Source organism: Carcharodon carcharias, chromosome 1, assembly GCF_017639515.1.
Source record: "Carcharodon carcharias isolate sCarCar2 chromosome 1, sCarCar2.pri, whole genome shotgun sequence".
Classification (NCBI taxonomy): Eukaryota; Metazoa; Chordata; class Chondrichthyes; order Lamniformes; family Lamnidae; genus Carcharodon; species Carcharodon carcharias.
The window spans coordinates 44,600,547-44,622,175 of NC_054467.1; the positions used below are offsets into that span (position 1 = coordinate 44,600,547).

Here is a 21,629-nt window from a genome sequence, read left to right on the forward strand (position 1 = left end):
GCCTCCCCCTCAGCTGTGGATTTGGGGGGAGCACCAAGACATAGCGGCAGGGTTAGAGAGGTTAAGAAGATGTAATTGCACAGCCTGGGTATGGGTTTTAGTCAATTGGACATAATGTTCACTATTGTAAATTAACTCCCAAGAATGTCTCCCTGCCTCTGGCTCCTTGTTCTGATGAGCAGTGTTCATTTTACTCAGACGTGAAACCTTTCTGCACAAGATAAAGGCAGGTGTCTCGGTCCAGGGTCACTTACCCTGTGCAGTGTGTAACCTTCAAAACAAAGTGATGGTCCGGCTTCACAGTCATTGGACACATTACTGATACATGCACCTCAATGGTGCTTGTCATTGCTGCCAGGATATCATCATTTTCTCTGTGTGCTCTCAACATATTTTAGTATGGGCTGGACCACCATCTCTTCATCTGTGACTGGTGACGCTGTGCTCCTGAAGAGTTCAGGTGCTGAAGGCAGTCAAAGGATCAGGTGCATTTAAAATTTCACAGCTGTATCTTCATGATATGATCCTGATCACAGAGCGCAAGCGAGCTGCCCTCAGCCATACAGGAGTCAGACATTCACAGAGGCTACGTGAACATCTATGGGGTGCCCTCACTGCAGGTTGTCATCATCCTCCTGCAATGGAGCGCCTATTAGGGTCTCCACTGCATCTCCATAACAGGGGCCTGAGCACTAAGGGTATGTACGCTGCCATCAGCCACACAGGAGTCAAACATGCACAGATGCAAGGTGAGGATGTCAGGACTGACCTCACAACATCTCGTCATCATCCACCGCCAATCTTGCGGATATGAAGGCCATCCGAGTGCGCCTGCCTCAGCTGGCCAGCCTGATAGCCTCATCACCAGCATCCTGCCCTTCAAGGACCGCATCACCAACATCCCCTTCGATGTTCTCCTTATCGGAGGAGATGTGCAGCTCTTCCATCTCCTCCTCAGCCAGGTGCTCACCCCTGTTGCAGCATCAGGTTGTGGAGCACGCAGCAAGCGATGATGATGTGCGACATCCAATGCTCCACCAGACCTGTCAAGGCACTGGAGCCCCCTTTTCAAAATGCCTGCAATTTGCTCCACCAAAGTCTGGCTCACAGCGTGAACCTGGTTATACCGTTTCTCTGTTGCAGTCTGAGGCTGCCGCACGGGTGTCATCAGCCTCGTCCTCTGTGGGTAGCCCTTGTCCCTGAGGAGCCATCCCTGCAGCCTCTGTGGACCTCGGAAGATGTCAGGGATCTGAGACCTGCTAGGGATGTAGGAGTCGTGGACGATCCGTGGGAATCGTGAGCAGACCTGTAGGATGCATCTGTGGTGGTCGCACACCAGTTGAACATTCAGCGAGTGGAAGCCCTTGTGGTTGATGTAGTTGCCTGCTTGTTGCCATGGAGATCTAAGTGCCACATGAGTGTAGTCGATGGCACCCTGCACCTGTGGGAATCCAGAGATCTGCGCAAATCCCAGCGCTCTTGTTTCCTGGCTTTCCTGATCCCGGGCAATATGTACAAAGTTCTGTGCCTTCACAAAGATGGTGTCCGTGACCTCCTGGATATACCTGATGCATGGAGGTTGGCAAGATCCCACACAGGTCACCTGTGGAGTCCTGAAAGGAGCCACTGGTGTAAAAATTGAGCGCAGCAGTCACCTTCATGGCCACTGACAGTGCATCCCTCCAAGTCCCCATTGCGCAAAATGCTGCAGCGGGTGGCATATGTGACTCAACAGTTCCCCAAGCATGCACAGTCTTTGGCAACACTGGTTCACAGTCATCTGGAGGAACAACAAGCGCCGCCTGTAGACCCTAGGCCTAGCGAGGTGCCTACGAGCGACGGCTCACTTTGGATCTTCAGCTGCAGTACCTTTATCTTGAGGGAGGTGCTCCTCACTTTGCCATGCCAGGCGCTCCACCGCTCTCCACATCTTCTTCTCTGGTCTTTGTGAGCCATGAGGCAAACCGTTAAATCACCAGGCTCCATGATCCTGATATTCCCCTCCTGCAGGATTAAAGAGAGAGATGCATGGGTTAGTATTGGTGTCCTAAGAACCTCTCTTGGTTAATTCTGAAGGCCCCTTCCCACATGCAGGAGAGTGCTGGCCACCACTTGGATGGCCAGTGTGTAGAACGCTCACTGGCTGTCCGAAATCCCACCCACTTTCACCCCACTCCACTTGACTGATTGGCAGCAGCTTTGGCCACTGGACTGTGCTCTCAGCTCAGGCATTCTCCTAACCCGCGCAAGGCTGCGCTGTTAGCTTGAACCATAATGGCTACTGGTCCAAATCTTAATAAAGACATTGCAAGGGACTGTGAGTGCCTCCGCCAGTGACTGTGCCATGGCCAGCTTTACAAAGGGAATTCTACAACTTGCCCAAAGGTCCAATTGCTTTGCTGCCCCTTAAAATGCGCATTAATTTGCAGTCTGTGCCTGAGGGGTGAAAGGTTCTGGAGCATATGGTGGCACTTTCATGCTTTTGCATTGCTTGAGTGGGCAGAAAAGCTTCAGAGGCCCGACTCCAAGCATGTCAATGGAGCTGCAGCTGAGCGGTCTCAGCTGTGGAGGAATGCTCAGTTTGGACAAGCTTTTCCAAGTGTGTGGCCAGTTCTCTCATACCAACCCCTCAACCCCACCCAGCAGCATGTGCTTGTGCGCTTCCTTCAGTCTGTGCTGCCTTGCACCCCAATCCCCTGGCACCCACACCTCCACCCCCACCTCCCCAACACCTCGGCCTGACCGGCTCTGGACCCCTTGTCCCAGCTCCGCACTAAAATCCAGCTGGAAAAGAGTGACTTGCCTGTGCCCCCTGCGAATACAGGGTGCCCCTTCCTTGGCGCACTACGGGCGAACCCTGTCAAGTGCTGTGCAAGGCTGTGTGCCCTCACCTCCGAGTGCCCTTAGAGATTCAGAGGCCAGGTGCATGCCTTTCAAAGGTAGTCATGAAGCACCACATTCTGAAGGCATGCCAACGTGGGTGGTCAATTTGATGTTGGGGTTATAATTAGTTGCTAAAGTATTGAGATTAGTTTCCCGATGTGCAGCGGTGGCAGACACGGCCTGCCATTGACAGCTGGAGCAGATGATCTCAAACTGGTTTCACAACAGCGTGAAACTGATTTTTGGCCTTCTCGCCAGATTACTGCCTCCCCCACCTCCCCCCAGCCCCCCCACCCCTGCCCCGCTCACTATGAGGCCTGACGCTAACCAGTCGATTCGATCTTTAATATCAGGTACTGATTTTCAGTCAGGGCAGGTATAGTTGAGGGAGTGGGTTATGTTGGGGGAGTAGGGGGCAGAGGGCATACTATCATTATGTTGTCGGGGGAGGCATGAGCTATTTTAGCTCCCAGGCCTCACGAACATTTGAAGGGTAGACTGTCTGCTGAATCGAGTAGACCATCCATCTGACCTGCAGAGCAGTCCAACACTCTCTCCTTGACTTTGCTCAAGGTAGAGATGCACTTCTTAAAGTAAGATTGTGTCTCCTATTTTCATTTTACATTAAACATCTCTGGGATTGCTTAAGAAACAATTTGCAGAACTTTGCACCATTTCTAGAAGGCTTTCAGCAATCTCCTGACAATGTGACAGTGAAGGATCAGGACCACAACAATTCCAGCAGCACGTTCTTAACCCTGTGGCTGGCCTCTAGCCGACAAACGTCTGACTCAGAGGTAAGGAGCACTATCAAATAAACCAAACAGACAGATGCACATGGGCATTTCCTCATTTATTTAATTGAATCATTTCCTGTCTTGTGAGTATTGCAAGCAATGATGCATTTTTGGAAGTAACTGAGTAAGACAAAAGGTAATATTGTTAAATATATATATATAATACGTACCAGGGATCTTTTTCATCATTGTATGATGTTTTGAAACCTCATGTTTTAAAACCCCACTCTGCCTTTCCCCTAGTGCTAATTTTCTGACTTTGACATGCAATACAATGAGAAAATGTCAATGTGTGAGAAAACTGGTACGTGCTCAGGCCAGCATAATTTGGCAGAGGAGTCCTAACGGGCATTCCTCATCATGGAAAACACTTCGTGCTGGTTTTGACAAAGATGCCTAAGAAGAGGGGCCCGCAAATTTAGCCTTAGAACGAAAGGATGCACAGCTCACAGCTGGCCACCCCTGTATGAAATTTGTCATTGATGCACCTATTTGACACTTTGACAAATAGAGCATTGCGTGTCAATTTCTACCCCCAAACTCTTAAGACCAGAATAGAAACAAAGCGGCAGATTTAACCATAGCAAGAAGCGGGTGAGGGAAAATAAAGGCATGGAAGTTATCATGTGACCAATTTACATTACAATTCTTAATTGCAATGATTGTTATGAGGCGGATGCAATCTCTAGGCATGGCCTCCATAACTTTTTAGAATACCAAATGTGGTAGCTCGTGAATCAACATTCAGGTGACCATGCCCGTTAAGGCATGCTGTAGAATGAACGTTGAGCTCACCACAACAGATTGATTCTTATATTCTGAGAGAGTTACACAGAATACACAGAGAGTAGCAATAGATAGGAACTTCATGGATGCAAATCCTGAACTATATTTTATGTAGCCCTAGGGTTGCCAACCTGCCTGGATTGGCCTGGAGTCCCCAGGAATTGAAGATCAATCTCCAGGACACTGCTGTGTACAACCTGGAGCATTAAAAAAGATTTCTTTTCTTCATTTTCTTTGAACATTTCTCTTCACCAGATATAAAAGTGCTGAAAGTGGGGAAAAAATAGGCTGTTTGGATGACAGTCAAGTATCATCCAATTGCATATTGAGTCGTTTTGCTTTCCAGTTGATGGAGGAAGGCAGTGCACCACAAGGATAGATATGCTGACCAACGAATAACTGCATCATGGGGGCAAGTCATGTGATGGTACTTCCAGGAATACATTTGATCGCAGTTGGCAGCCCAATGTAGCCTACATAGGTTTCAGATTTCTGATTGCATGCACTGAGCCGTGTACCATAGAATCATAAAGAGATGGAAAAGGACAATCAGGCCAACATATGCTGATCCTCCACATTGACCTGTAAATATTTCCATTATTAACAAATAAGACCATAAGACATAGGAGCAGAAATTAGGCTATTCGGCCCATCGTGTCTGCTCCGCCATTCAATCATGGCTGGTAGGTTTCTCAACCCCATTCTCCCACCTTCTCCCCGTAACCTTTGATCCCCTTACCAATCAAGAACCTATCTATCTTGGTCTTAAATACACTCAATGACCTGGCCTCCACAGTCTTCTGTGGCAATGAATTCCATAGATTCACCACTCTCTGGCTAAAGAAGTTTCTCCTCATCTCTGTTCTAAAAGGTCATCCCTTTACTCTCAGGCTGTGCCCTCAGATCCTAGTCTCTCCTACTAATGGAAACATCTTCCCCACGTCCACTCTATCCGGGCCTTTCAGTATTCTGTAAGTTTCAATCAGATCTCCCCTTCATCCTTCAAAACTCCATCGAGAGTGGACACAGAGTCCTTAAATGTTCCTCATATGTTAAGCCTTTCATTCCTGGGATTGTTCTCGTGAACCTCCTCTGGACCCTCTCCAGGGCCAGAACATTCTTCCTGAGATATGGCGCCCAAAATTGCTCACAATATTCTAAATGTGGTCTGACCAGAGCCTTATAAAGCCTCAGCAGCACATCCCTGCTTTTATATTCTAAATACTCTCGAAATAAATGCCAACATTGCATTTGCCTTCCTAACTACCGCGACAACATGCAAGTTAACTTTAAGAGAATCCTGGACTAGGACTCCCAAGTCCCTTTGCACTCCAGATTTCTGAATTCTCTCCCCATTTAGAACATAATCTATGCCTTTATTCTTCCTACCCTTTATTCTTCCTACCAAAGTGCATGACCTCACAATTCCCCACGTTGTATTCCATCTGCCATTCTTTGCTCCTTCTCCTAACCTGTCCAAATCCTTCTGCAGCCTCCCCGCCTCCTCAATACTACCTGTCCCTCCAGCTATCTTTGTATCATCTGCAAACTTAGCCAGGATGCCCTCAGGTCCTTCATCTAGATCATTAGTGTATAAAGCGAAAAGTTGTGGTCCCAACACTGACCCCTGCGGAACTCTACTAGTCACCGGCCGCCATCCTGAGTAAGACCCCCTTATCCCCACTCTCTCCCTCCTGCCAGACAGCCAATCGTCTATCCATGCTAGTACCTTGCCTCTAACATCTTTCTGTATGGCACTTTGTCAAAGGCCTTCTGGAAGTCCAAGTAGATAACATCCATTTGCTCTCCTTTGTCCAACCTACTCATTGCCTCCTCAAAGAATTCTAACAGATTTGTCAGGCATGAGCTCCCCTTGATGAAACTGACTTTGCCCTATTTTACCATGCACTTCCAAGTATTCTGAAATCACATTCTTAATAATGGACTCTAAAAACTTACCAACTACCGAGGTCAGGCTAATCGGCCTATAATTTTCCATCTTTTACCATACTCCCTTCTTAAACAGGGAGGTTACATTAGCGATTTTCCCGTCTTCTGGGACCCGCCCTGACTCCAGTGATTCCTGAAAGATCACCACTAACACCTCCACTATCTCTTCAGCTATCTCCTTCAGAACTCTGGGGTATAATCCATCTGTTCCAGGTGATTTATCCACCTTCAGACCTTTCAGTTATCTTAGCACCTTCTCCTTGGTAATGGCCATCATACTCACCTCTGCCCCCCGACCCTCTTGATCTTTAGAGATGTTACTCATGTTTTCCACCGTGAAGACTGACGCAAAGTACCTATTCAGTTCCTCCGCCATTTATTTATTCCCCACTACTACTTCTCCAGCGTCATTTTCCAGTGGCCCAATGTCCACTTTTGTCTCTCTCTTACCTTTTATATATCTAAAAAAACTATTGCAATCTTCTTTTATATTACTGGCTAGTTTACCCTCATATTTAATCTTCTCCCTCCTTATTTCTTTTTTAGTTGTCCTCTGTTGGTCTTTGTAGGCTTCCCAATCCCCTGGTTTCCCACTGCACTTCACCACATTGTATGCTTTCTCTTTAGCTTTTATGCTGTCCCTGACTTCCATTGTCAGCCATGATTGCCTTGTGCTCCCTTTAGTATGCTTCTTCTTCCTAGGGATGAATTTTTGCTGTGTCTCCCAAATTACTCCCAGAAACTCCTGCCATTGCTATTCCACTGTCTTTCCTGCTAGGCTCATCTCCCAGCTCCTCCTTCATGCCTCTGTAATTACCTTTATTCAACTGTAATACTGTTACATCCGATTCCAGCTTTTTCCTCTCAAATTGCAGGGTAGATTCTATCATATTATGGTCACTTCCTCCTAAGGGTTCCTTCAGCTTAAGCTCCCTTATCAAATCTGCCTCGTTACCCATCACTATATCTAGAATTGCCTGTTCCCTAGTGGGGTCCACCATAAGCTGCTCCAAAAAGCCATCTCGTAGACATTCCACAAATTCCTTTTCTTGGGATCCACTACCAACCTGATTTTCCCAGTCTACCTGCATATTGAAATCCCCCATGATCACCGTAACCTTGCCTTTCTTACACACCTTTCCTATCTCCTGGTTTATCTTGTGTCTCACATCCTGACTACTGTTTGGAGGCCTGTACATTACCTTTGCGGTTCCTCAACTCTACCCACACAGATTCTACATCATCCGACACTACGTCGTTTCTTGCTATCGATTTAATTTAATTTCTTACTAACAAAGCAACCCCACCCCCTCTGCCAACCTGCCTATCTTTTCACTAGGATGTATATCCTTGGATATTTCGCTCCCAGTCCTGATCCGTTTGCAGCCATGTCTCCGTGAAGCCCACCACATCATACCTGCCAATTTCAATCTGCGCCACCAGCTCATTTACCTTATTTCGTATACTGCGTGCATTCAGAAACAACACCTTCAGTGCTGTATTTCCCGTCCCCTTTCTCATTGTTGTCCCTTTATCTGATGTGCTTGAAGTTAGATTCCTAGCCCTTTCCAAACACTCTGTCCTATTTTGTGTTCTGTGGACTTTAATAGCCTCTCCTGGACTCTCCTTTCTTTTCAGTTTTTTCATAATTTTCCATGAAGTTGAATCCACCCCCCCCACACGCTAACCTGCTGCTTTGTTTCCCATTAGTCATACTTCTTGGACTTTTACCCTTCCCTCCCCCCAACTTTCTAGTTTAAAGTCCTGTTGACCACCCTATTTACCCTTTTTGCTAGAACATTGGTCCCAGATCGGTTCAGGTGGAGACCATCCCAAAGGTACAGATCCCTCCTGTTCCAATACTGATGCCAATGCCCCACGAAATAGAACCCTCTTTCCTGCACCACTCCTTTAGCCACGTGTTTACTTCCCTTATTCTTGAGTCCCTATGCCAATTTGCATGTGGCTCGGGTGGTAATCTGGAGATTATAACACTTGAGGACCTGTTCTTTAATTTAGTTCCTAGTTCCTGATAATCCCCAAACAGATCCTCTTTCCTAGTCATACCTATGTTATTTGTCCCAATGTGGACCACAACAACTGGATCCTTCCCCTCCCTGTCCAATATCCTTTCAAGCCGGTCAGAGATGTCCCCCACCCTGGCACCGGGTAGGCAACATACCATGCGGGACTCTCGATCCTGCTTACAAAGGATGCTATCAATTCCCCTAATTATAGAATCCGCTACAACTACCACTTGTCTTTTTGCTCCCCCCTCTTGAATGACCTCCTGTGCCACAGTGCCGTGGTCAGCTGGCTCATCCTCCCTACAGCCCTGTTCCTCATCCACACAGGGAGCAATTACCTCGTACCTCTCGGACAAGGTCAAGAGCTGAGGCTCCTCTGTTCCTGAACACAGTATCCCTCTACCTGCCTCACTTGCAGCCACACCCTGCTGACCATGACCACCGACCGAACTTGAGGAACTTAATCTACCGGGTGTGACCGCCTCCTGAAACAAAGCGTCCAGGTAACTCTCCCCCTCCCGGATGTGCCGCAGTGTCCGGAGCTTGGAATCCAGTTCATCAATTCAGAGCCGGAGATTCTCCAGCAACCAACACTTGCTACGGATGTGGTCACTGCGGCTTGCAATGGGATCTGCCAGCTCCCACATCAATACTGCTACAGCACATCACCTGCTCTGCCATCTCAACTTAGATAATTAATTTATTAATTAGCTTTGCAGAGTTTTTTATTCAAATTTGGTGCAGATTTCCTACCAACCAATCAGGTCACAGCTTTCCCGTGATGTCACTTTTTCAGTTTTGGCTTCAGTCACTTTGTGCCCTGAGGTCACCTCTCCTGTGCTCCTCCCTCCGAGTCAGCTCCCTGGAGTCAAGGCTGCGAATCCCCAAGGTAAGCTAGACTTATACTCACCGCTCCGGTGCTCCTCCCTCCGAGTCTGCTCCCAGGATTTACTCATCAATCAGCTGCTTTTTCCTTTAAAATCCACTTTCAGAAGAGTGTCCGTCGCAGGTCTGGTGCACTCCTGAAGGCACTGCCTCTTCCTCTCTCTTTTGTTAAGGTTTGAGGAGGAGGGAGGGATGGAAAAACTACAGCAATGTACTGTTTGGGGCTATTCCATTCTTTGACAGTGGGTCCTCCTTGATTCCCTCCTGAGTCACGGTGGCTGCGGTGACATCTCCCAGAATGCTTCAGTCACTTCTCACCAGTGCTGTCTATTGGATGCTCTTCCTCCTGTTGAGTGCAAGAGTCCTTCTCCTCGATTCCCTGCTGAGTCGCTGTGGCTGCGGTGACTTCTCCCAAAATGCTTCAGTCACTTCCCACCAGCGACCTCTTTTGGAAGAATGTAAGTGTTTACCCAATTCTCTTTTGAAAGTTATTATTGAATCTGCTCCCACCACCCTTTCAGGCAGTGCATTTCAGATCATTACAACTTACTACATAAAAACATTTCTTGGATCAATTAATTTAAAATCTGTGTCCTGTGGTTACTGATCTTTCTGCCTCTGAAAACATCTTTTCTTTATTTACTGTATCAAAAGCCCTCATGATTTTGAACACCTCTATCAAATCTCCCTTTAACCTTTTCTGCTGAAGGGAGAACAACAAAGGCATCTCTAGTCTCTCCATATAGCTGAAGTCCCACATGCCTGGAACCGTTCTATGAATCATCTACGTGCACCCTCTCTAAGCTTTGACATCCTTCCTAAGGAATTGTCCATAATACTCCAGTTGAGTTATCTATATAACGGGTGGTATAATTGGTGTCAGCTCTGGCTTGGTTGGTAGCACTCCTGTGATGAAATGTGCATCAGTTAGGTAAAATGTGATTAGGTGGAATATAGATAAGAGGTAGAATTCGCATATAATTAAGACCTTACAATTTAGTGCACACGAACATACGAATTAGGAAAAGGGGTAGGCCACTCAGCCCCTTGAGCCTGCTCCGCCATTTCATAAGATCACCGCTGATCTGATTGTAACCTCAACTCCATATTCCCATCTACCCCCATTAACCTTTCACCCCTTGCTTATCAAGAATCTATCTAGGTCAGCCTTAAGAATATTCAATTACTCTGCTTTTGCTGCTGCATTTTGAGGGTGAGAGTTCAAAAGACTCACGACCCTCTGAGAGAAAAGGTTTCTTCTCATCTTTGTCTTAAATGGGTGACGCCTTATTTTGACTCACTGACCCCTAGTTCTTGATTCTCCCACAAGAGGAAACATCCTTTCCACGTCCACCCTGTTAAGACCCCTCAGGATTTTATACATTTCAATCAAGTCACCTCTTACTCTTCCCAACTCCAGCAGATACCAGCAGAGCCTGTCCAACCTTTCCTCAGGAGTATGTGTCCTTGCTGAGATGAGGTGCTTACTGAAGGAGACTGCCCTGGCATCAGATGTCAGAGGGTGCTGCCTCTTCGAGTGTACCTCCAGCAGCCCTGTCACAGTGGCAGCCTACAAGAGCCAGGAGCTGTTCTACTATCCTCAGTGGAATCATTGCTGTATGCCTTCAATCTGACAATGCTCCTCAAGGAGATCCATCTCCGGAACAGGACATTGAATTCTATGTAACGTTGATGGTAAAGCTGATAGGTGATGCTTGGGATAAGGTAGCCAAGGACATTCTGCAGGTGTACATCTATTCTGAGATGACTCAATCCTCTGTGCCACCATCTTCTCTATCACATTAACATCCAGTGTTTCCAGTTAGAGATGCTAGCCTGCGTTTATCCTCACCTTACTATGCATGTGGACCACATGAAAATGACTATGTTCAACTTGCTTGCCAGACATTAAAATGCCTTCTCTTTGAGAAACAAATTGTGCAGTCATGGCCAGCCCTGGCCCTTGTGAACTCCAAAAGTCTCAGACACCATGAAACCCTCAAGGTCACAAGTCCTTGCTAATAAAGAGCACACTTCAGCTTCAGTACATCCTCACTCTTATCCCATTGCTCCCCTGAATATTGTTTAAAGTTACGTTGTGCCCTTCCAGAGCATGCTCAAAGGCTCTATTGACCACCAAATATGACCATTTTCAATTAGCAACACTCGTCCCATTGAGTGTTTAGGTGATGGGATGCACAGTGCCGCATGCCAACAATGTGACGAGAGCTTTGGACTGCAGTTACAATTACAGGCTGGGAGATGCTCAGTGTTGTAGGTTTGAGCACTAGGGCAATAATATGGCTGAGGGGGGCAGAGCTTTGGCACCTTGAGGTGGCAATAATGTGGCTGAAAGGGGCAGAGATTTGGCAGCTTGAGGTGGCAGTAATGTGGCTGAAAGGGGCAGAAATTTGGCAGCTTGAGGTGGCCGTAATGTGGCTGAAAGGGGCAGAGATTTGGCAGCTTGAGGTGGCAAAGTGCTCCCAGTTATTGGTGAGCTCAGCAAATGTACACTCAGAAAGTTAGAAAGGTGTTTGGCAAACAGCAGCGCACATGGGCTCTGTGTATAGGCTCATAGCATGAAAACCCTGCCGGATGACAGAGAGCACATGGAGTTGCATGATATTTGATGCCTCTCCTTGGGAAAACACATTCTTCCCTGTACACTGTACCATCACCTTTCAAGAATGCAGATGAGGTAGCAGAACACCTCTACCTAAATCTTACACAACCAAAAATAAACATGACTTGACACTGCAAAGCATGTGAACGAGATTTATTCCACGAGCACACCTAACATTAAGGTCAAGGCATCACTGATGTTGATAGTGACCTGGCAAAGGCTCACACACTGTGGTCATATGGAAACACACTACATAGATGAGAGGCCCATGATACTGGGATAAGTTGGTGGAGGACCATGGTATCACACCTGATGGACAGCAACACACAGATCATCATAAAAAGGAGGCATATCCATGATGAGATTTGAACTGGGTGTGATTCTATTTACATTTGTGAACATTTTATACATGTTGTGAACACTCATGCTGCCATTGTGCTCCTAAATCTTTTTAGCTTCCCCAACGTCCACAGTGGAGGTGGAGGCAACCTGCTGACTGCTAAACCCTGTTGTCTGTGACAAGATCTGGAGGCTCTGGCCTGCTTTGGATGTCCTGCTGTGGGGTAGGTGTAGCTTCGTCAGTCTGCAGAGCTGGAGGTGATGGGGGTCACAGGAAGAGAGGATTGGGATAGGCCAGACAGTCTTGGAGTCACCTGAGTGGATGACTCCGGGGTGTCCATATGCTGGTCCTCCTCCCTGTGGGTGGCCAAGGGTCCCTGGCTGATTCCTTGAGCAGAAGGGGCAGCTGGAATGTGATCTAGGTGCCCCATCGCCCCCTCTCGCATAGCCACTGTTGGATGCCACCAATGGCTACAGCGATGGAGTGCAGCTCATGCAGCAGGGCAGGACCAATTTCCTGGACCAAGGCCTCCATGGTGGCCAGCATCTAGCCAGTGCTGACCTCAGTGCGTTGGCATGCTGGCACTATCATCGCAAGCTGAAAGCAGATGGGCACCTCCGTTGTCCTTTGCGATCTGAGGAGTACAGCTGACACCCCTTCTTGATGTTCCTGTGCTTGCCTTTACAGCTCCACCAACTGATTTAGGACTGAGTCTGGGAGACTTGTTATCTGCCTTGGAGTCAGCAGAATCTTTGCCTCCAGCAGTCCTCCGAATGCTGCCGATCTCAGCTGTCCCTGCCTCCGCCTGCTGTGGACCAGATGGTGCACTGTGCTCACCAGACTGAGACCCCGAGGCTTCTCTAGAACTAGATCCCACTGAAGTGAGTAGGGTTCATGCCAGGGCAGATGATAAGGATACCTGCCTCTTGTGGGTGCTGAGTGTAGTCATTGACGGGATGAGGATGAAAACTGCAGAGGACATGAGGCAGATGGATATGTGAAGGCATATGTGATAAATATGCCGGCTGGGGGGGGCCGTACAACTCCACCCCTCACCAACCCCCTCACCAACCCCCCTCACCAACCCTCCCTACCATCACCCCTCACCAACACCCCTCACCGACACCCCTCACCAGCCCCCTCACCAACCCTCCTCACCAACCCTCCTCACCAACCCCCCTCACCAACCCTCCTCACCAACCCCCCTCACCACCACACCTTCACCACCACCCTCACCACCATCCCTCACCATCACCCCTCACCACCACCCCTCACCATCACCCCTCACCACCACCCCTCACCAGCATGCACCCACCACCACCCCTCACCTGCACTGCCCCACCACGACTCCTCACCACCCCCCTCACCACCACGCCCCCACCACCACCCCTCACCACCATGCCCCCACATTCACCCCTCACCAATCATCCTCACCACCAACCCTCCTCTCCACCACCCCCTCACCACCACCCCTCACCAAACCCCCTCACCACCAGCCCTCACCAACAGACCACCACCACCATCCCCCATCACCAGCCCTCACCCCCAGACCCCTCACCACCTCCCTCACCACCACCACGCACCAAGCACCCTCACCACCACCCCTCATCACCACCATGCACCCCAACACCCCTCACCACCAGCCCCCCACCATCACCCCTCCACCACCACCCCCTCACTACAACGTCCCTACCACCACCCCTCACCACCACCCGCTCACCATCACCACCCCACTATCACCCTTCACCACACCCCTCACCACCACGCCCCCACTACCACCCCTCAGCACCATGCCTCCACTACCACCCCTCACCAACCTTTCTCACCACCGTCCCCACCAACCCCCCTCACCACTAGCCCTCACCAACACCCCCCCACCATCATCCCCCCTTCAGCACCCCTCACCACCACACCCCTCACCACCTCCCTCACCACCAACCCCCACCACCCTTCACCGCCACCACTCACCAAACAACCTCACCACCACCCCTCACCACCATGCCCCCCAACACCCCTCACCACCACCCCCCCACCACCACCACCCTCACTACAACGTCCCTACCACCATCCCTCACCACCACCTCCTCACCATCACCCCCCCACTATCACCCCTCACCACACCCCTCACCACCACGCCCCCACTACCACCCCTCGCCACCATGGCTCCACTACCACCCCTCACCAACCTTTCTCACCACCGTCCCCACCAAACCCCCTCACCACCACCCCTCACCACCACCCCCCATCATCACGCCCCCACCACCACCCCTCTTACCATTCCCCTCACCACCACCCCTTCACCAACCCCCTCACCAGCACCCCTCTCCAACACCCCTCACCACCACCCCCACACCACCACTCCCCTCACCACCACCACCCCACACCAACCCCCCTCACCACCACCCCTCACCAACCCCCCTCACCACCACCCCACCAATCCCCCTTCACCACCACCCCTTAACACCACACCCTCACCACCACCCTCTCACCAACGCCCCTCACCACCAGGCCCTCACCACCACCCCTCACCACCCCCAAAGATTCAATTATGAGGAGGAGAATTCTAGGAGTATCTGCTCTCCAATGCCTCTTGCAGATGTCAGTGAGGATTCCTCAAAGTAATTGTTGTCCTGATGTTCTGCTTTCTGGAGGTCAGGTTTCTCCATAAACAACACCTCGTCTTCACTATGTTAAACTTCTTGAATGGCAGAATTATGAAGAACACAGCAGCTTCACAATTCTGGATCCCTTATCTGGAGTGTACTACAGATCCTTGCTTAACCTGCTCAGGCAGCAAAAGCAAGCTTTCATCATTCTGATGATCCTCTCAACCACCAGCCTGGTAACTTCATTGGCCAGGTTTTATCACTCCTATGCTTCTGTTTAGGTAACTCAGTTGGGATAATCAGCATGACAGCAGAGGCTAGGCTTTGTCCTGCTGTAGCTATCTGTTTGTATGGGGCCATAGCTTTCGATGCTGTGGCGATCGAGTGGGATTGCCACTCCCCTCGTAATTCCTTATCTTCAAATCCAGGTGATCCTATCTTGCCAGACCTTCCGACTCAGGCTGGGTGAAATCTGCAAAGTGCAGCTCGCTCCGGGGACCAACCATCAACAGCTGCTCAGTCAAAGGCAAATAAGCCACTCCCCCTTTTTTATGCCACTAACCGCTTTAAAGCAGGTAAACTTAAAGGTCCAAGCCAAGGAGAAGGTAAGTGTAGAAGATAAGTAGTTTGGGGCTGGTCAGTGTGGAGGGGGAGCGTCGACGGAGGGGCGGGTGGGGGGGTGGGTGTTTAGGTAGTTGGGGGAGTTCAGTAGTGTGTGGTCAGTCAGGGGGGTCAGTTGGGCAGGTCAGTAGGAGGGATGCCAATCGGGAGGGTCATGCGAGTCAGGGGGGTGTTGGGAGGTAGGGGGTTAGTTGGGGAGGGGTGGGGGCAGTTGGGGGTATCCCATACTGGGTTGGGGTTCCCATGGGGAGATGGGGTGGAGGTGTCAGGACCCCATGGGATGTCGTGTGGGTTCAGGGGTTGCAGTGGGGGTATGGGGGTAGCCGGCTGACCCATGTGAGGTTGGGGAACGTCAGTATAATAGTTACCCAGAATTGGTTTTTATGCTTCTGACTTTTCCTGGGTAACTATTGATGTTAAACAATCAGAACCATCTGAGGTTTGCTATTAAAATTGCATTATCGGATGGTTTCCATTCCCGGGCAATTGCCAGGAAATCCCCACCTGGGAAGTTTTTGGGGTGGGTGCGGGCGTGAATTTCCCAGCACACCTTTGGAGTACCCCCAGTTACAACCCCCTGGAACTCTGAAGTTATAGGCCATGGTCTACTTCCTTGAAGAGATCAGGAAGAGACAAATGCCAAAGGATGGAGGTGCCTTGGATATCGAGTGTTGACATGTTGGAGCCCCTGAGTGCAGTCAAAAACTATTCATGAAGTGGAATCCCTTCCTGTTCACATAGATAAGATGGTGCTGTGTGTTGCCTTCAATGTGACTTGTGTGCTATCAATGGTGTCCTAGCGCTTGGGGAAGTGGAAAACCCCAAAAAATGCTTCTCTACTGCCTCAGTGTGATGTCAAAGTTAATGAAATGATCTGGTCCATTGTAAATGGAATCAATGACCAGGCATATGTATGGAATTCCGCAGGGATAGTTCCCTCTGGGACACCCTGGTCCACTCCTCCATCACCCCCTACACCTCAATCCCCTCCCATGGCACCTTCCCATGCAACCGCAGGAGGTGCAACACCTGCTCCTTTACTTCCCCTCTCCTCACCGTCCAAGGGCCCAAACAGTCCTTTCAAGTGAAGCAGCATTTCACTTGCACTTCACTCAATTTAGTCTACTGCATTCCTTGCTCCCAATGCGGTTTCCTCTACATTGGAGAAACCAAACACAGACTGGGTGACCGCTCTGCAGAACACCTTCGGTCTGTCCGCAAGCATGACCCAGACCTCCCTGTTGCTTGCCATTTCAACACTCCACCCTGCTCTCATGCCCACATGTCTGTCCTTGGCTTGCTGCATTGTTCCAGTGCAGCTCAACGCAAACTGGAGGAACAGCACCTCATCTTCTGACTAGGCACTTTACAGCCTTCCGGACTGAATATTGAGTTCATCAATTTTAGATCATGAACTCTCTCCTTCATCCCCACCCTCTATCCGATCCCCCCTTTTTTTCCAATAATTTATATAGATTTTTCTTTTCCCAGCTGTTTCCATTATTTTTAAGTGTATTTCCATCCATTGTTTTACCTATACCTTTTAGCCTATTTCAATTCCTTCACCCCACCCCACCCCACTAGGGCTATCTGTACCTTGCTTGTCCTGCTTTCTACCCTTAATTAGTTCATTCCTTAGATAATATCACCACCTTCAACAGCTCTCTGTCCCATGGTCTGTGACATCTTTCGGCTTTCTCCACTTTCTTCACTGGCCCTCTGCCCAGATCTACACCCCTCTCCCCCTTAAACCAGCTTATATTTCACCTCTCTTCTATTTTTCCTTAGTTCTATTGAAGAGTCATTCGGACTCGAAACGTTATCTGTGTTCCTCTCTGCAGATGCTGCCAGACCTGCTGAGATTTTCCAGGTATTTTTATTTTTATTTTTCATATGTATGACTGTACTGCTCCCCCTAAATATGCCAGATCCCTTCAGCCTCAACTCCACCTTCCTGTATTGTCCTCTTATCCCTTAATCACGTCAGTGGCCAAAAAATCTGTCAACCTCTTGGCTTGCACATACTCATATGACAGTCAATGACTGAGTATCCACAGCTTTCTGGGGTAGGAAATTCCAAAAATTCACAATCCTTTGAGTGAAGAAATTTCCTTCTCTCAGTACTAAATGGCTGATCTTGTTCTAGACTCTCCATTATTGATGGCCATAGGTCCTAACCTCTGGAACTGCTTACCTCAACATCTCCATCTTTCTCTTCTTAAAACACACCTTTGTGACAAAACATTTGGCCATCTCCCTACTATCTCCTTATGAATCTCTATGTCAACTCTTTGCTGCTGTGAAGTGCCTTGGGACCTTTTACTACTTTAAAGGTGTTATATAAATGCAAGTTGTTGTTGCAAATGCATACAAGTAGCAGGAACAGCTTCCAAACAAATTTCCTTTCTAAACAGCGAGTATTCACGAAAGGTTGAGGAAATTCATCCACTGCGTTTTTAAAACCTATACAGAAGTTACAAAGTAGACCAGTTCCTCACATCAATTTTACACCTTTGGGAATGCAAATGAGCATCACAGGAAATTCATGTGCCCTGTCCTCTATAAGTCACCAACGGACTTAACACATTTTTTTAAAAGTGCCACAGATATAAGTAATTTAGAGGAATCTATGCCTGTGGGAAAAATTTCACCCCCATTGTTGGGGGAGGTTCGGGAGTGGGTGTGGGTGGGCGCGCTTCTGATCGTCACCATCAATTGGGGGCGCGCCATCATTTTTTGTGGGCGGGGTTAATTGGCCTGCCCAGGGTGACATCCGCCAGGAAGCAATATGCACTCCCTGTGGGGGCGGAGGGGGATTCCCTAAGACGGGAGTGCGCACTTTCGTGCATGCGCATGAAAGTTCGCACAGATCTCCCTGAGGCTAAGTGCTGCCTCAGGGAGATCGGCTTGGAATTTAAATTTTTAATAGAAATGATAAACAAATTTCCCTGACATGTCCCCTCATGTGACACTGTCACATGAGTTGGGACATGTCCAAAACTTTTATTGAAAGATTTGATTAAAATTTAAAGACCCTCATGAAACCTTCATCCCGCCCATGGATGAGGTGTCATGCTTTTTCAGAAGCCCATCAGAGCTTCCTGCCTGCCTGCCAACCTTAAGGTTCGACGGGCAGGTCCATTAAATATTTCAATTACCTTATCAATGACATCAATAGGCCGTTGACAGGTCGGTGAGCGTGCAGCTGATTTGGCTATGCCCCCGCCGACCTGAAAATGGAAATGACGCAGGTTGACGTCGGGAGTTCCACCCAATGTCAACCAGCATCATTTTACATGTCAGTGAGCAGGCCCCGTCCCCGCTCGCCGACCGGAAGATCCTGCCCTGTGAATAAATGTTTGTTACAGCTATCTTTTGTTGCTTGATGCATTATTCCCACATTATTTAGTACAGAGAATTCTGGCATCTTGCAAAACAATTCGGAATAAATTTTAATATTTATTTTAATATATAAATCAAGTCATTATCAGGCACAAGCTTCCCACTACACAGAATTATAATAACATAGTAATAAATTAATGCAAAATGTTTCAGAACAATTCTTATTAGAGCAACATTTACAGATCAATTGCATATAGACGTTTTAATTATTAATACATAATTCATGGAACTAATAAATAAAATCAGCTATCTTAAGAGCTATCTGGATAATAAAGTAGAAATTGCATTGAATTCAAATAACAAAGACATTATTGACAATTTGTCATACTGAACAATATAACATTGAGTAACTGCATCCTGTAACATTACTACCTGGCAGCAAATGTTAAGAATTTGGTTGAATAACAATTAAGTATAATTATGCAAAAGAGCTATGTATCAAGCTATCTGATGTTTCTTACTCATTGTCAGGTTACTTTGGTACCTGGGCTGTAGGCTCATTAAATAAGGAAATGTTCATGTTTCAATGTTGCTGGTGCTAAAATTGTTAAATAAGCAAAAACATTCTCAACAGTTTAACCTCATTGACTGTGATGACTCGGCACCAAGCAAGGCAGGAGGGTGTTAACTCCCAACTTTCTACAAGCGTTTTTTAATCTCTTGACAACTAGAATTGAGCTTCTCTTTGGTGAGGTCAACTCCTCTTCTTGGAATTATGGAAAATGTGAGAATGAGTAAATTAAGTGAATGTTACACCAAACAAGGATATTTACGAAAGACAAATTGCTTTAAAAGTCATTATATCGTGCAGGAAATTGTTTTAGTTGGTTGAATGTATTTACAGTGTTGACTTGAAGCTGAATGAAATATTAAATATTAAATAGATACAGAATATTAAACATTTAGATCAAAGACCATCCTGAAGAGACATGTCTTCTCCCTCTAACGTATTAAACACTGCCTGCAGACTCAGCTCAGCAGTGCATTTACAATCTTGTTCTGTGGGGACCAAAGTTACTTGTGCTCTGGCATTTCCTTTGAGTGGGCATTCTTGGAGTATTTGTGAGTTGTTTGACAATGAGGCTATTATTTCCAAACCTTGAGCTGTCTTTACCACATGACAAAATCACCCGAAGTAAGAGGGGGTCACTGGATAGTGACGAGGAGCAGGAACCATGCAGATTTCTTTCCTTTACTAGGCTTGGGATATGAAACCAACACTGGGAGCTGCCAGCTCTAGTTATCCAACCCAGAACAAACCAAACATAATCCCTGGAGTTTTCCTGGTCAGTACCAGATCACAAGGTGTACAGATTCACTGCGTCATTGGGGCCTATTCAATTCGTCAGTTTGACTCTGAATAACGTTATTAGAAAGTAAGATGAGTATTTAGCTGAAGTTGGGTTAGAGTAAATGCCGAGAAACCCATCAGTATGTCTGTCTTATACCACACCTAACTGGACAGAATTAGATATTGTGATCTGACATAAAGTGGTAAACTAAATAAAAGTAGTGATAGAAGAAACTGTGTCCTTCCCCTTCCCCTCACCCCTACACAGAATGAAACTTACTCTTTCATCATCTTGTCAATGATTTTCTTCACCCAAAAATCTTCATGCCACAGACACACACGACCCATGTTTTTAAGGGTGGCACTGAAAGAAATGAAGAATGACATTTATTTCAAATCGTTAGCCACCTACCCCCCCCCCCCCCCGAAAGAGACTTGAACTCCTATTTGAATCTAGAATAAACACTCTTGATCTTCAATACAGAAAACTGAAGAGGAGCTAAACACTTACATAATTTCTACATTCCCACAGTGAGGACCACTTGGTATAATTTCAAAATTGTCTATGTGCCTAGGATGGATGAATGTTGAAGTTGTTTTGATACATTGACAGCATGGGTTCATTTCTGTTCCTCCAATCAATGCAGCTATAAATTAAACAGATTGCAGGCTTTCATATTTATTTTCAGATTTGCACTCAGTGTCTCTCTTTCTTATGCCCACTTTTTCTACTGCGACTAAACTGCTATCTATCCCCTGTAATCAATTTCCTGAAAGTCACCTCACTGATTCCAATCAGTCAAGCGGGAATCTCAGCAAACAACATTGCAGATTGAAAGGAGATCTTGCATTCCTGTTGTAATAATTTGTAACACTCAAATTAATTGAAGAATATAATAAAGTATTTTGAATTTCTTGATGTCAAAATTATTTTTGTAATTTCCATCAATTTTCAAACTATTTTGACACTCACTCATTAATTCTAATTACATATACTCCCATCTCCTCTGGCTATAGAATCATAATAAATAGTTTTTAATATTGAACAATACTGACAGATTTTAATAACTAGGATTCCTTTCGCTGTTAATTTTCATCTACGATATATATATGTGGCAGAGCCAGTCAGTGATATAAGGACCAAACCTAACCCATATGATTATAGATACAGTATAATCACTGTGAATCTAGATCTTTCTTATCTTGTGTGGATAACACACACAGTTCCATGAGATTGAGAACAGTAAGAGTAACTTTGCTATTCATTTTGATTTCCTTGTTTGATGATCTTTATCTACTAGCTGTGGTGCTACTGCAACCGCTCATTTGCTGCATTTATGGCCAGAATCCTGTGACTCACTGGGAGGAGTTGGCTTATTTTGGAATTTCTCCGGATTTTTGGGTATATAATAAAGCTA

The 21,629-nt window shown here is 47.2% G+C and overlaps 1 protein-coding gene across 1 annotated transcript in view; it reads right to left on the bottom strand.

The window, feature by feature from the left end:
• Window positions 1-1,491: 1,491 nt before the first annotated feature.
• The window catches only part of LOC121271058, a 38,371-nt gene continuing 18,233 nt past the window's right edge, over window positions 1,492-21,629 (bottom strand). Inside the window, exons 4-6 of the mRNA XM_041176804.1 lie at window positions 20,723-20,858; window positions 20,492-20,575; window positions 1,492-2,004 (exon numbers count right to left, since the gene is read on the bottom strand). Coding sequence (XP_041032738.1) covers window positions 1,968-2,004; window positions 20,492-20,575; window positions 20,723-20,858 — 257 coding nt within the window. The 3' untranslated portion in view covers window positions 1,492-1,967. The remainder of the gene's footprint in view (window positions 2,005-20,491; window positions 20,576-20,722; window positions 20,859-21,629) is intronic.